Source organism: Rhagoletis zephyria, unplaced genomic scaffold (assembly GCF_001687245.7).
Source record: "Rhagoletis zephyria isolate East Lansing unplaced genomic scaffold, Rhagoletis_zephyria_1.1 Rzeph_scaffold_12572, whole genome shotgun sequence".
Lineage (NCBI taxonomy): Eukaryota > Metazoa > Arthropoda > Insecta > Diptera > Tephritidae > Rhagoletis > Rhagoletis zephyria.
In genome coordinates, this window is record NW_016169646.1 from 2,198 (window position 1) to 17,072 (window position 14,875).

General features: G+C 33.2%; 1 protein-coding gene across 1 annotated transcript; it reads left to right on the forward strand.

Moving 5' to 3' along the window:
- Positions 1 to 13,845: 13,845 nt before the first annotated feature.
- Positions 13,846 to 14,869, forward strand: LOC108377706 (uncharacterized). The gene is made up of 2 exons (XM_017633967.1): positions 13,846 to 14,114; positions 14,170 to 14,869. The coding sequence occupies exons 1-2, from the start codon at positions 13,943 to 13,945 to the stop codon at positions 14,670 to 14,672; spliced, it is 675 nt and encodes a 224-aa protein (XP_017489456.1). The 5' UTR covers positions 13,846 to 13,942; the 3' UTR covers positions 14,673 to 14,869.
- Positions 14,870 to 14,875: the final 6 nt, after the last annotated feature.

Consider the following 14,875-nt stretch of genomic DNA (forward strand, 5'->3'; position numbering starts at 1 on the left):
GAGCTATTTAAGTATTTATGGAAAGCAGATTTTTGCATGCGGCAGTTTTCAATGACCGATTCTGGCGCGTTGCAAATTAAAATGCTAAAAATTAGACAGGCCATACGTACATACAAAATAGTTTTAAACAAAAGAAAGGCCTACCAAACAAAACACACAAATGAACAAATTAAAAGCACAAACTGCAACAAATATATTCATAATACATACATACATATGTAGATGATGGAAAACTTCCATAAGAGGAGTTGTTTAACTTATGGTGTGAAAGTAAATAATGACCCCAATATGTAATAGCAAGTAGAAATTTGTACAAGTATATTTTTAAGAGTCGAGCAATTTAGATGAACCAAAATTGAAACAAAAAAAAATAATGTACGAGTGTTGGAAAATTATGACTTGAAGTATTTATTAATCACTTAAAACTCGCGCAAATTATTAATCAAATTATTACAATCGAGTGTGGAGTAAAATTACATCCTCGCACGCGTATGGATGTCACTATCCACCGCACGGCAACAAATATGAGAACAAATGTACACATGTGTATACATACATATGTATGTAAAACTTTTTAATAATCTAATTGTCCAAGTTGATTGGATTTTATTAATGATAAATATTATTTTATGCTTATAAATTATTTTACTCGAAGCCAAAGTTTAATCTCTTAATGAGATACTATTATCTAATTATTTTTAGTTTGTAGTTCGTTTACTTTAGAATTTACTTTTAAAAGTTTCACAATTTATTAATCGACACTCAGTACCAATGTCGAATAAAAAGTGTTTGCAAAAACGTCTTTTCAGTTTATTTGTACACTAAGTAGAATAGATGTTAACAAAATAAATACAAAAAAAATTACTAAAGAAAGTGTAGTATTTTATGACTACATACATACATACACACATACATAGTAGTAGTTAAAAGTGAAATCAAATCCATCAATTGCCAAATTACTTGTAGCTTTGAATTGAAGAATAAAGTTGAAAAATGCAAAAACAAAAATTTAAGTAAATAACAGAAAGGCAGTGCTAGCGGTAGTAAAAAATAAGTAAACATATACATACATAAAGAGGAGAACCCTAAAAAATATAGAAAACGTGTGAAAGCCTCAATATTTGCGATTTCAAAATGCAAGTACACGTCAGCAGCCCTTTATCCGCGTTGGCCAGCTCGGCAGCAGCATAAATGTGTGCTATGACAACACGCTACCACTATTGCAAACAATAAACTTAGCTACTTAGCTACTTCCGAGTTTGTTTTCAGGACGATATTTGTTACGTTCAGACACTTTTACCACTGCAAAGCATCAGTCAGTCAAAAGGTAAAAAAAATAAAGCTTGGATATCATTCACGTGTTCTTCACGTCCGTTCCGGGCGTTCTTGTAACTCTCATCAGAGTTATGCGAAACTTTTCCAATTTCAACATTTAAAATGTGCTTTAACCATTTTCGGCCAAGCCAATTAACGAAAAATGTGGTATGTCTTCACTTCTCACCGCAATTATTATACAAAGAAGCTGAAAATCACTTAAAAATCTTATCTTGAATTATGTAGCTCGTAAAAACTTTTTAAAACTCACAAATAAAGATTTAAAATGTTAAGTAATTAAAATATGACAAGGACTCAATTCAAAGACCAGATGAATACAAAATGGTAGGAATAAATTACACTTGTAAGCTTACCATTAGAGTTAAATTCAGAAAATATTAATTACCAAAAAACTGAAATTAAACATTCAAACAATGTGAATGTAAATATTTTGTAGTGGAAACAAGCAGACATTGCCGTCAAATTAATTAAGCTGAAAATATTAAAAAGTGAACAAAAACTTAAATATCATAGAATTGTGAAAATTACATAGACATTTAAAGTGTTAGCAACCAAAATATGTTGAAGCAGACACACTTGCTCAAAAATTTTAATAAGATAATACATACATATATTGCAAATATATGAAAAAAAAACATGAATTCAAATAAATAAATTTTAGAGCGTAAACTGTGCCAAATTGTAAAACCTGATCTATTGTACTGTCCGTCTCCCCCGTTGTTTCCATTTCCTTCCCTTGTTGTATTTCACATTTTTTGTGGATGAATAATCCTGCATCTTTTGTTCACTATTTGAAAATGCGATGCGAAGAAATCCTTAAATTTAATAGATTTAAAATAAAAAAGCTTCCCTACCAGAACAATTTACCCTATACTACTCCAATTACATTTTCGTTGTCAACAATTACAAACTACTTCGGAAATTAGGTAAGCACTTTTCCGAGCGCCGAACTACTCCGAGGAACTGCTCTACATTTTACGTACCTTACTTTATGAAGCGGCTCAGAAGTATGTCAAATTCCAAATGTACATACATATATTCTAAATTCCTACTTACATAAGGCGGTCACGTCTTTGTTAAAGTAAGAGAGATTCGGCAGGGAAGTGGTAAGGACCACCGGGCGAAGGGCAATGCCTTACCAAGCAATTTACACTTCACCCGGCGGAGTAGTTCGTTGCTCGAAAATAATCTCGGCGGCACGTTATTTTGCAACTGACAACGTAAGGCGCCATCGGAGGTGTACATTTTGTGCTTTACTAGTAGATGATATTGGTCATGATGACAATTTTGCTACAAAAAGCTGAAAAACACACATGAATTACCTCGTAAGGTGCTTACCTATTTTCCCAGTGGGAAGCGTTAGAACAGTACAAACACTCACACGTACACAAAAATGTACAGTAGAATGCGATAAAATTTTCACATTGATGTTAAGAAATTCATAGAAACTTTACCCAACAAACCTGAAAAATATTGAATACTCCATAGTCCAGTCTGTTCTGGTAGGGTTTGTAAGTGACATTTTCATAAAAATTTTCGATCCATTGAGCATTTAAAATCCTTTTTAACTTAATGAATTTGGCCGATAATATTTACTCAAAATAATTTCAACTGCATTTTCTTTATTTAGGTTTACCTCCAAGGTATTGTCTTCCCTGAAAGTTTTGCTTCATATCGAAATTCGTGCTCCCTTATTTTCATTTTGACGCTTTTCAATGTTGAATCTTTTACGTTTAGGTGGCGTTGCTTTCCGCTCATTTAAATTCTTATAATTTTTCAAAAAAATAAAAATAAAGTACGTTTGAAATAAATTGAGCAATGAAAATTTTTTATTTTGCCTACTAAGCAAATGTTTATTTTTCGGATTTTGCAAATGAAATAAGTTCTCTGCAAGGTTTGTTAAAAAAAAAAATTGACATACATCTTTTAGTGTGGGCAACAATGATATTTTTCAAATAAAGCAGATCGGAATATGCGCTCTCTGGAAAGACAATACCTGTAATTATTGTACCATGGTTTACCTCCATACATAAGTACTATTTAAAAATGAAAGCAAAAATATGTATATGATTTTTAAGCACTTGAAAAACCATATGCAGTAATAAACGGTGATATATATATGTACGTTGGGGCAGCTCATTTCGACGCTCCCTTGACTTACGAAACACGAGACAAAGGGGAAGAAAAGTACTAAATTTGGTATTCTTTTTCGTTTAAAAGTATTCAATCAAAATTTGTGAAAACCAGCTTTTAGGCAATTTATATGAAATGTGTATATTAATATATGCTTAATGATATACACTGCCGGAAAAAAGTATTGGCACAGCAAAGTTTTCGCAATATATGCAACAATTTTCATTCTAATATTTTTCCGCTAATTTCGTATAAAAATATGGTTCATTCTACAACAAAAACCATAAAAATATAATTCCTAAACTTTGTGCAAAACTCGCGAAAATTCAGCAAATTTTCATGAAAATTTTAAACTTTTTAATCAGATTTTTCAGAATTTTTTTGAGTAGCCCAATAAATTTTATCATAATGAAGTGCAAGTTCTATGTAGCTAGGAATTACCGTTGATTTTTGGCAATTTTTTTTCACGCAGTCTTTCATACAAAAATTTTTTTTTTGAAAATACTTTATATGGAAAAAATGCAAAACACCTTCAACAAAAAAAAAAGTTCTCAAAAATCAACGCGATTTTTGACTAACTTCACTTTTTTTACCAGAATTTAATGGGCTGCAAAACTGAGTACTCAAAAAATTCTAAAAAATCTGATTAAAAAGTTGAAAATTTTGATGTAAATTTGCTGAATTTTCGCGAGTTTTGCACAAAGTTTAGGAATTATATTTTTATGTTGTTTGTTGTGGAATGAACCATATTTTTATACAAAATTGGCAGAAAAATATTAGAATAAACATTGTTGCATATATTGTGAAAAATTTGCTGTGCCAATACTTTGTTCCGGCAGTGTACATATCTTGCGGGATACTTGAAAAACAATGACCTTATTCATAAAGCATAAAAAAGGTTTAATTTGCTGTATGAATTAAAAATTTTTATGAAAATGTCACTATATAAAGTTTATTTTTATGACTAAGGTTATAAATGTTTACTAAGTTTGAACACAAGATTGTTTACAAAATTAAAAGTTGGATATACACGATTTTGATATACATATGTACATATCGCACACCGTCTTCAAAAGAGTCATAACTCAAAATTTGGGTTTTTCTGAAATTATGCGCTAAAAATGTACGCAGAGCTTTTATTTACCTTTCAGCAAAAGCTGGAGCAAATTTGTGTTATAATTCGTTAAAAACCCCTAAGGTAAAGTCGTCCTTGCCCATATGATTATCATGTGCTAAGATCGCATTTTCTGCCAACCTTTTTATTTTGAGTTATTATTTTGAAGACGGTGTGCGACATGTAAATATACCGGAAAATATATATGTGTAACCTTTCTAAACTCAAATGCATCACTTATTGAATAAGACCAGATAAATTCCAATATTTTATGACTTTTTGTTAAATTATTTAGACGTGTAAAGAGACAATACATTTTGCATTTGAGCCGTTTATATTGAAAGTGACATAAGTCACTTTGTTTTTAAATCGATATATGGAAGGGTTTGCGTTTAAACAAGTTTAAAAATATTGATGCTCACTTTCTAGAAGATTTAAGGCATCCACACACCTATGCGATTTTGTCGCAACGAATCCGCACCGTTTTTGATGCTACAGATACAAAAAAGATGCAAGTTCCATTTCATGGCATTCGTTGTTGTTGTTGTTGTTAACCATTTGACTTTTAATAAAATTATGACATTTCATCAAATTCATGCTACCTGATCACTAGAAGAAACCGTAGATTTTTTATCCGGTACATTCAAAGATGTGGAATATGATGCACTTGAAAATTATGCCGGCTAAATTATTTCGAAAATGAGGTTGAAGACTAGGTTCCAGAACGCATGAAGAAAGTGATCAAAATTATACATACATATCGTCGTTTAAAGTACAAAACCGCGTATCGTCGTTCTGCAAAACCGCGTAAATGACATTTTTGACAAAAATTGGATTTGCTCACACAAGCTCTTGGCTCAAGCCTTATAATACTTATACTAAACAGAAATGCGATTGCTTTGTAAAAAAGTGAACGATTTTGAAATATGAGTGTTTTTACTCTCTATAAAATAATTCATGCCACCTCACATGCGCGGTTATGAATTTTGTTGATACGCGGTTTTGTACTTTATACGCAAAATTATCGTATTTTACAAAAACCGAATTTTACATTAATTAATTCAGAAATATAACTAAACATAAGATTTTTTTTTTTTTGTAAGGGCTCTACATTCTAATTTCTTAGCACTTATGATAATTTCGCCCACAAGAAAAAAATCATTGTCACATTCAATCAAATCAGTCAGGGACAGCTATTTGGATTTTAGCCGTAACATTTTAACAGGCGATGCGTTATGGGTTGTAAAATTAAGTTGCATCAAAAAGTGAATTTCGTAAAAAATCTAAAATACGATAATTTTGCGATATATATGAATTCGAAATTTCAATCAAAAGCCAAATTTTTGGCAAAATCTGATAAGAAATTTAAAAGTAAATTTGATTCAAGATATAAAAAGGTTTTATTTGTGAAGAACATTCTCTAGAATTAGATTGTTAAATCGCAAGATTGCATCCAAAATAAGGAAACGAAACAATAAAAGCATAATGCGAGCGTGGTTTTCATTATAAAATAAAAAAATAAAAAAACTAATTTGGATGAAGTCTTCTTTAATAGTCTATATTTTATATATTTTTAATAAAAATAGTGCGAGTGAAATATTATTACATTGGTATAAATATGGGAAGGAAAATACTCCGATGTATTGTTTTAATATTATCAAAGTGGCAAGGCTTTTGACAAAACTCACTCACAATTTATGAAACTTTAAAAAATTGTATTATCCGTCAAAAGTTGTTTATTGAAACTACCTTCTTTTTTGTATCATGCTACAGACGTTGTTGCTTCGAAAACGCAAGTACGCACACATCTGTGTGATTTTATCGCAGTAAAAACCATGATAAAAACATTAAGGTAAACCCGTTCCCTCAATTCGTCGGTCATGATTTTTTTTTTGAAGTTTGCCAACATTTTAAAATTATATAAAACTGAGAGCAAAAAAAAGGAATTGTTTAAAGTTGTTGTTGTTTGAGATTGAAAATGAGAATGTGTGTGTGAGTTTGTGTGTAAAATTTTTAAATTAAATTGCTTGCAAACGTCAAGAATTTGAAAAATTCCTCTCAGCGGTTCTACCTTCCTATTTTTTTATCATGTTATGACAGAATCGCATAGGTGTGTGGATACCTTTACTTGTATTTGTCATCTCAGGTTATCTATATTTTTCTCAGTATAAATAATTTCGTATAGTCGTGGAAAAATCACCACTTTTCATTACGATGAAGTGACGTATTTTTTTTAACTATTAAAATAGAAGGACGAAATTAACTTAACCTATAATTTTTTCAAAAACAAATACTGCAAATTTGCAAAGATACTCAAGGACAAAATTTTAAAAGGACATTTCAATATATATTTTTAAATATGTTTTGGAACTAAATCTTGACGCCAGTCCTCGCTAGTTTTGTTAGTATAATTTTTTGTGTAAAATTGACTTTTGCTCGGTATAATCAGTGTTATCATAAACTTAATTTTTTTGAGTGACTTATGCTTTTTCAAAATAAACATCTTCGTGATAGCGCTGATTAGTAAAATTTCTCTCGAACAAAACCACAGTAGTACTCAACATTTAAATGCATTTTTTTTTCTTAATAAACGGATACCGTTAATTAGTGTTCTCATTAACTCTTTTTCAGAGACCCAGAATAATAATTATTTCATGATGGAGTTTTAAAAAAATCATCCAAATTTTCGTAAGAATTATAAAAGTCGTTTGATAATAATTATGTGTGAGAAAATTTTTTTAAGTCATCGATAACTATTATTTTAAAACTTATATAATAGAAGTCTTTTCTTAATAATTATCAGCAAGATAAATATTTTTAACTCCTCAAAGACTTCTGTTTGGAACCGAACGGGTCCCAAACCAAGCTCCAACTGGTCCCAAACTACTCCCCAACTAACCCCGAACCGGTTCCCAACTAATCCTGAAATGCTCCTGAACAAGTCCCGTCTTTTAAGACTTAAACAATTTTTTCGCGCTCATAATTATTATGCAAAGACTTTTATAATATAAGTCTTAAAATAAAAGTCTTTGAAGACTTAAAACTATTTATCTGAATGATAATTGTTATGAAATAAATTTTATAATATAAGTATATAAATAATAATTATAGATGACTCAAAAAATATGTATCATAATATAATGATTATTGATTGACTTTTATTCTTTTCTCTTATAATAGTTATGTCTCTGCTTTTTTTTTTTTAAAGGGGACCTATGTCACTTTCAAACTAAACGGCTCATTCAGAAAATTTGGTCGTATCAAAGTATTAATTCAAAATTTTTGAAAACTGCTGTCATATAAAAAGTAGTCTCTCAAAGAGGCAAACGTACGTATTACTGCACCATGGAGCTGTACTAAAGAGGAAAATTAAATTAACTAGTATGTACTTATGTATATGTATATATGTAGGTACACATGTACATATGTACATATGAACCCGCTAAAATTTACGAGGGATCGAAAATGTAAAGCTCAAAAAAATTCTTGAAACACATTTCTATTGAAACGGAAGTTTGCAAATAATGAATAAAATGAAAAATAAAAAAACAATAAATAATTTTATTCCCACTTGTTGTTGGTCTTATATCATCCATCAATTTTCAATTTGTAAGGTTGTGAACTGTGAAATTTCCAAAGCAAATACACACACAAATAAAAAAAAAAATTATGTGGAAATAAATTTATTAATAATTAATTAATAAAGCAGAAATGAGTTATGTATGTAACTGCAGTAAAATGGGGATTTTTTTTTTTTGGAAATCTTATAAACATTTCAACCTGTGAACAACACAATGACATCATATGCTTCACTCCACCCGAAGAACTGATGGCCAGCGGCTTTTTTTTTGCTAAATTTGCAAAAATCGGTTTCGAAGAAACAAATTTTCACTGTTGCGCCCGCTTTTAAGAAAAAGATAAGTGCAGAAATGGATTACTCGTACCAAAAAAAAAAAAAACTCAGTGCGTGTAGCCCCTTCGCGCGGAAGAAGTGAAACTTGAAAGAGGAAACGCCAGAAAGAAAGAAATGTGCGATATACATACACATGTGCATATTTTCTAATATACAAAAAAAAATATTTATTTAAAATTTTTCTTAACGACCTTTAGTTTTTTTTTTTTTATAACTAAAAATCGAATATTAAGTTTAAAATTATAATCAAGCGGGCAGTTACAATCTTGCGTAAATAGAAACATTGATAGTTCAATAGTTGTTCAGTTGAAAGGTTGGTAGATTTAAGTGTATGGTCACAAGTAATTAGCAAGTTTGACATTTTGATTCCACAACTCGAACAACCTACAGTCATTTGGCGGCTTTAGGCAATTTCAGTACGTCAAACTGAGAGAGAGGCAGCTGCCCTCTTAAAACATTCTGCAGGAATGGTTTGCCGCGTGTCTTAAGCCTCATCCTTTCGAGGGCTGGACACTCGCACGGAAGTGTTCGACTGTCTATTTTGAACCATGGCCAACGCAACTGCGACAGAACCTGGTGAAGGGCAATCCCATCCTTTCGACATGTACCCAACGGGCCAGTACCCTATAGTGTGCACAGGTGTGCAGTATGTTTCTAGGTATCTTCTTTGCTAGTTCCTAAGAGAGCTTTAGTTTTGAGTGGATCGTATACACCCAGAACTGCCGGGTAATCTTGTACGATCCTGTACGGTCCCGCCTCTGCCTGGTCTTGAAATGATAAATTTCTCTAATTTTTGGCGTGGGACACATTCAATGCGGTGCCGCACCTTGCTAGTTCGTCCGCTGCCTCGTTTCCGTAAATGTCCCTATGTCCCGGGACCTATATTAGGGTAATTTTGTATTAGATAGAGATATACGCCAGCTCTCCTACAGTCCTCCACTAATTGAAATCTAACAGAGGTGGAAGAGAGTGCCTTAATGGCCGCTTGACTACCCAAGAGGATATTCAGATGAATATTTGGGAAAAAATTCAAGGTAATTTGTATTTTTGTCAAGAGATTTCGCACTAAATTTAAATGGTTGTGAATCAAAAAAGAGCAAAAATATGCAAAACCCACATGCATTTATTGTAAAAGATTTTAAAATATGCCCAAGTAATTTTTAGCAAAAAAAAACCGACTTCAGCTGTCATATAAATAAATATATATATATATATATATCATGATCCACTGATCGGATCTTAACCAGATTAGTACGGGACCACCTCTGAGACACTACCTTTCCGACGCATCGAAATCGGTTGACGTGGCCCAAAGTTATGCGGTAACATACATAAAAAATAAAATAAAATATTCCGACGAACTGATAACTTCCTCCTTTTTTGGAAGTCGGTTAAAAAATATGCACTACCTTTTGAATGCCATTTTAAAGGAAATTCCATAATTCGTGAAGATAACTTGAACCATTTCCATTTGAAGATGCCCCGTAAAAACATGCATGTGCATGAGATTCCGAGCCCCATTTATAACCAACTGCAAAGTTTGATTATTATTTGTGCCTGAGAAACCATCCATATCTACAACATTAACTAGTAGATTGTGGTAACTAAGGTAAGATATGAAATGTTTTATTTCAATATTATTAATATTTCTGGAAAAAACGCATCATGGTAGCCGCTTCTTTGGTTGTTGGATCATCTCTACCAAACAGCCGTGTTCCATTCGATTATTCAGATCCGTATCTACTACGATCAATTCTCACGCAGAAGATAATGTGCAAAAAACCCTACTGAAAAGGAAAAAATAAATTTTATACCAAAAATTAATTTTTTTGTGTATATATTCATTTGTCGGTGCTGTCAATTAAAATTTCCTCACTTAATTAGGGAACAAAACAAACAGAGTTGATCATAAATTGATCCAGATTTCCATCAGCATCACATCGATGTTGAATTTGCGTAACTTTTCTTCATCCAATTAATGTAAAATAATAAATAGTTGCGTTCGATAACAAAAATTCTCTCCCAAAGAGAAGAAAGAGCATAAAATTAAACGAACAGGAAATTAGCCATCACTTATTTGTAAACAAACTGAAATTCATGTTGCCTCCATGGAAGAAAAAACGAAAGTGAACGTTTAATGTTCGCCCGGGACATTTCTAGAAGTAAAAACTAGTTGGCGCTATCATAAAGTCACATAGCAGGCAGTCAAAAAGCATATACAGTATATTTTGCTTAGCTGCACATCCTTCTTTGCACGAAAAACTTGTGCACTTAACAGAAAAAGGCACTTAAGCGAATTTTCTTTACTACTTCAATGAGGAAGGTATCCAAATCCCTATGAAAGCAAATAATGGAGAAGCAGGGTGCATTCCAAATCGTCAAAATACAAAGCATCAGTCTCTTTTATTTCTAAACCTCAGCAGATTGTAATGCCCAATGTGCGCAACCACGGTTAGATGTTAATTTTTAACTAGGTTGCGCAAGCTAGACTTTTTCTTCTAGTTCGGTTTAGAAATAAAAGGGACTGATGCTTTGTATTTTTACGTTTTGGAATGCACCCGCACTTACCACGTAGAAATTACTGCAAGCGAAATTTTTACCGAATAGTATCTAATTATCTATATAACTACATAAATTTATAGCCATTTTCGTTGTTCTGCGAGATGAACAAAATAAATAAAAAGTTTTAAAATTAGGTAAGTGTAGGGCCAGTGCAGGTAAACGTAATACTTTGATAATTGATACTAGTCGCATATTTTTTAAGGCAGGTATCGCCAATGTGCAGGTATGCTAAATGCATCTATCGGAGCAGTCTCCTTATAAATGTTAAAAATAATGCCTCTGATGCGCATTTTGGGGTAGGTATCTTAAATGTGCACTTAAGCATAGAGGCAGCAAAGCAAAATATACTGTAAATACCAAAACTCGAAAAATGCAATTTTGTTTGTTTACAAAAATTGCAACCATATGTTTTGTGATCATATGTTTTCGTGTTGGATAATTTTTGCTGACTAAAATTTTGCCAGTACAAAATGAACGCTTGCTCTATCAATTTTTGTGTGTTGGATAATTTTTTGTCGTTATCGAACGCCATCCAGTAAAAATTTGGTAAAACTATTACAAATTTTTGACTTGTCGAACGCACCTAATGAAATCTCGATCGATGATCACTGAAACGCAGGCAGCCACTGTACACGGTGCAGCGAACAGAGGTGGCGCCGTCAGTGGTACCGCTACTTTGGTTTTGCCGATTTTGACAGTTGTGGTAACTTGTAAACAAACCTTTGTTTGCAAATCAGCGAAAGAGAGATTTAATTATATGTGAAAAATCAGGTTAAATTGTGTTAATTTGCAATTTGTGAGTGATTTTTGAGTTGAAGACTGCGTAAAAACCTAATAAAATGATGCAAGTGTAGCGCTGGGACGAATCGCTGCATTTTGTGTACATAGGGCACGGCAAAGCCGTTCCCGAAATGTTTCTTTATTATTACATTAACAGCATTTCCTCACAATGATTTTGCTTCTGCTCCAAGCAGCCTCCATTAGCAAGTTAACTAATCAATCCCGCGGAGATGCTGCCGCAGTCTTAATTGCAAAGCAATGGAGTGCACTAAAATGTTGCCTATTCTCTAATAGATTAGGTGAAAAGTGCAATATTTTCGTTTAGCAAAATTAAAACGCTGTTTTTCGCTGTAAAGTGAACTGTTTTGGAAGTCTTAACTCGTTCTTCTTTTCGCTCTATTCTTTGTTTACTTGTGGTACACAAATGTCAACGCCCAGGACGGCGCGGGACGGCGCAATCTTGTATTCTATCATTCCTGTGTTCGTATCTTGGAAATTTTGGAAGATCACAGGGTTGCTTTTAGCATTTAGATTCTTAATGCAAAAATGGACTTGCATTTAGGTGACGAATTTTGTATGGATAAATGTACATTTAGAGCTAAAGAGCTCTCATGTGACACCTCATTTTTGAAAATTAAACGAACGATACAGATTTTATGACTTGGTGTTAATTTTAAACAAGGCGCATTGTATCCTATCATTGTTGGTATTACTTTATTTGAATTTCAGACAAAGCGATGTTTAAAGGCAAGGCGAATTTATGCAAGGTGGTGTTACTGGCGAATTTAGAATTTCGCCGCGGTACTTCCTAATGTCAAAATGATGTGTTTGTTGTAATATAAATTCGCCTTGATTACAACAAACACATCATTTTGACATTAGGAAGTACCGCGGCGTAATTCTAAATTCGCCATCAACACCACTAAAGAGCGAAATACACCACACAAGCGGTTTGACAAACCAAGCGAAATTTCCCTTTGCTTCAAGCCATTTGTGCTGTGTATGGGGGTGTTTGAAGGTTTGACGGCGGTTTGTCAAACCTTCAAACACCCCCATACACAGCACAAATGGCTTGAAGCAAAGGGAAATTTCGCTTGGTTTGTCAAACCGCTTGTGTGGTGTATTTCGCTCTTAAGGCGAATGTATACAAGATGTTGAGATGTTACATTAAAAAATCGATGCATCGACTATTTATACATCGAGTGGAAAATTTTCGATGCATTGAAGCAAAACATCGATATTTTCGATACATCGATGTTTTTCGACAATCCTACTCTGTGGTTTGTAAGGGTGGGTAACTCTGTAAATTTTCGTGTGCTGACTCAGTAACTCCAACTCACTTTAATGAGTCAGCACAGTGAGCTGGCACAAGTGTGCTATCGCACAATTGGTATGTACATCGAAATTATTGATGATGTTAGTAATCGAAATCGATTTAGAAAAGGTTATCCTTAGCTTCTGTTCGTAGCTGGCCGGAAAAATTTTGCAAAGCTGATTTCAACTGGTGAGTTCATTTGCAAAATAATTCCCTACTTAGTTTTGCTTGAGAGTTGTCACATAAGAATCTGTTAAATGGGCTATGCATGTAAGCGGTTACCCAACGCATAGCACTTCACATGTAGAATTCTGTTTGGTTTTGATTTTTACGTAAAAATTGTATAGCAGTGCAAGTATGCATAACTTGGCTATTCGCCTTGCTTCTTTTTTATTCGTATATTCAATTGATGGTTAGTCTAGTGATGCCATCTATTATGGTACTCTTTGGAAGATCGTATTGTGTGAATGTGTGAGATCATCAATTGAGTTACCACATCGACACAGTTCTAAACAATGCAAGCCGCACCGAGCTATGCAAGTTTCAGCACATCAACTGAGTTACCATATCGACTCTGTAGCACACTGAGCTATACATTGTCAGCACATAAACTGAGTTACTGAGTTACAAATTTTTTCAGAGGTGAGTCTGAGCGTGTGGCGTGTGGCAGTGCTGAGTTACCCACCTCTAGTGGTTTGTTTAGCGTTTTGTTCCAATTTGTGTGATAAATGTATATCGTATAAAAAATTACAAAGCCAGCATCCAATTTTATGCAATATTTTGTAGCAAAATGACTAGAACGAGTCATAAGAAAAACCGTCCGTTTGATTTTAAATTAATATCGCTTGTGGAACCCCATCCGGTGCTTTATCAGCGGCACTGGAGTGGTCTTTCGACTTTCGACTGTATGAAGGAGAAAACTCGTATATGGAATGAGATTGCCAAAGATATGGAAGCCAGTGGTAAATGCATTAATCTATACATACATAAGCGAAACCTTTCTTAATTTTTTTGTAGCCGACTTTTGCATCAGTCGTTGGAACAATTTAAAAAATCATTTTTTTCGTGAACTGCGCCACTGTCACCAGCTATGCCCTAAGGAAGGCATTATTCGGGGGTCAACGTGGCCTTATTTGGAGAGAATGCATTTTCTCCAAAGAACGGCACCATTTAATAAGCCTAGTAAATGTGAACAGACCTATCGGTCTGTGGAACACTTGGAATCAGCGGAAGAAGAAATGTCCGAGACCCAATCAAATGATAACTTGCAGCCTAATGAGAATTACATAGAGTTTGAAGAATTATCAAATGATATTTTAGATAACGAGAAAAGTGTCGTATTACCAGATCCCGACCAAATGATTAAAGAGCGTTTGGAGAATTTCAACCAAATGGCAGAATTGTTGAAGAACATTCCCAGCGAGACCAAAATTCAAGCGGAACGTCGTATAATGGCTTATTTATGTAAATGTCAATTAAGAGCCATAGTAAATAAGGGAATTGACGACTTGTCAATTTGAAAACGAAATCATGGTTGCATATTTCCTCTTGTGCGAAATTAACTGCTTATACATATGAGAAAGTGTTGTCCAAAAAGGTACATGTCAAACCGAAACGAATTTTGAATTATCTCGAAAAACTGCTTGAGCGAATATAGCCTAATAGATGGACACGAGTCCTTTTGTTTCAGCAATGAACTGAAATTTGATGAATGTAGATAGAT

Excerpts from the sequence above, each read along its gene's own strand:
- LOC108377706 (XM_017633967.1), top strand. The coding sequence starts at position 13,943 with ATGACTAGAACGAGTCATAAGAAAAACCGTCCGTTTGATTTTAAATTA. Across the intron at positions 14,115-14,169 it reads CAAAGATATGGAAGCCAGTG|CCGACTTTTGCATCAGTCGT; the intron begins GTAAATGCATTA and ends ATTTTTTTGTAG.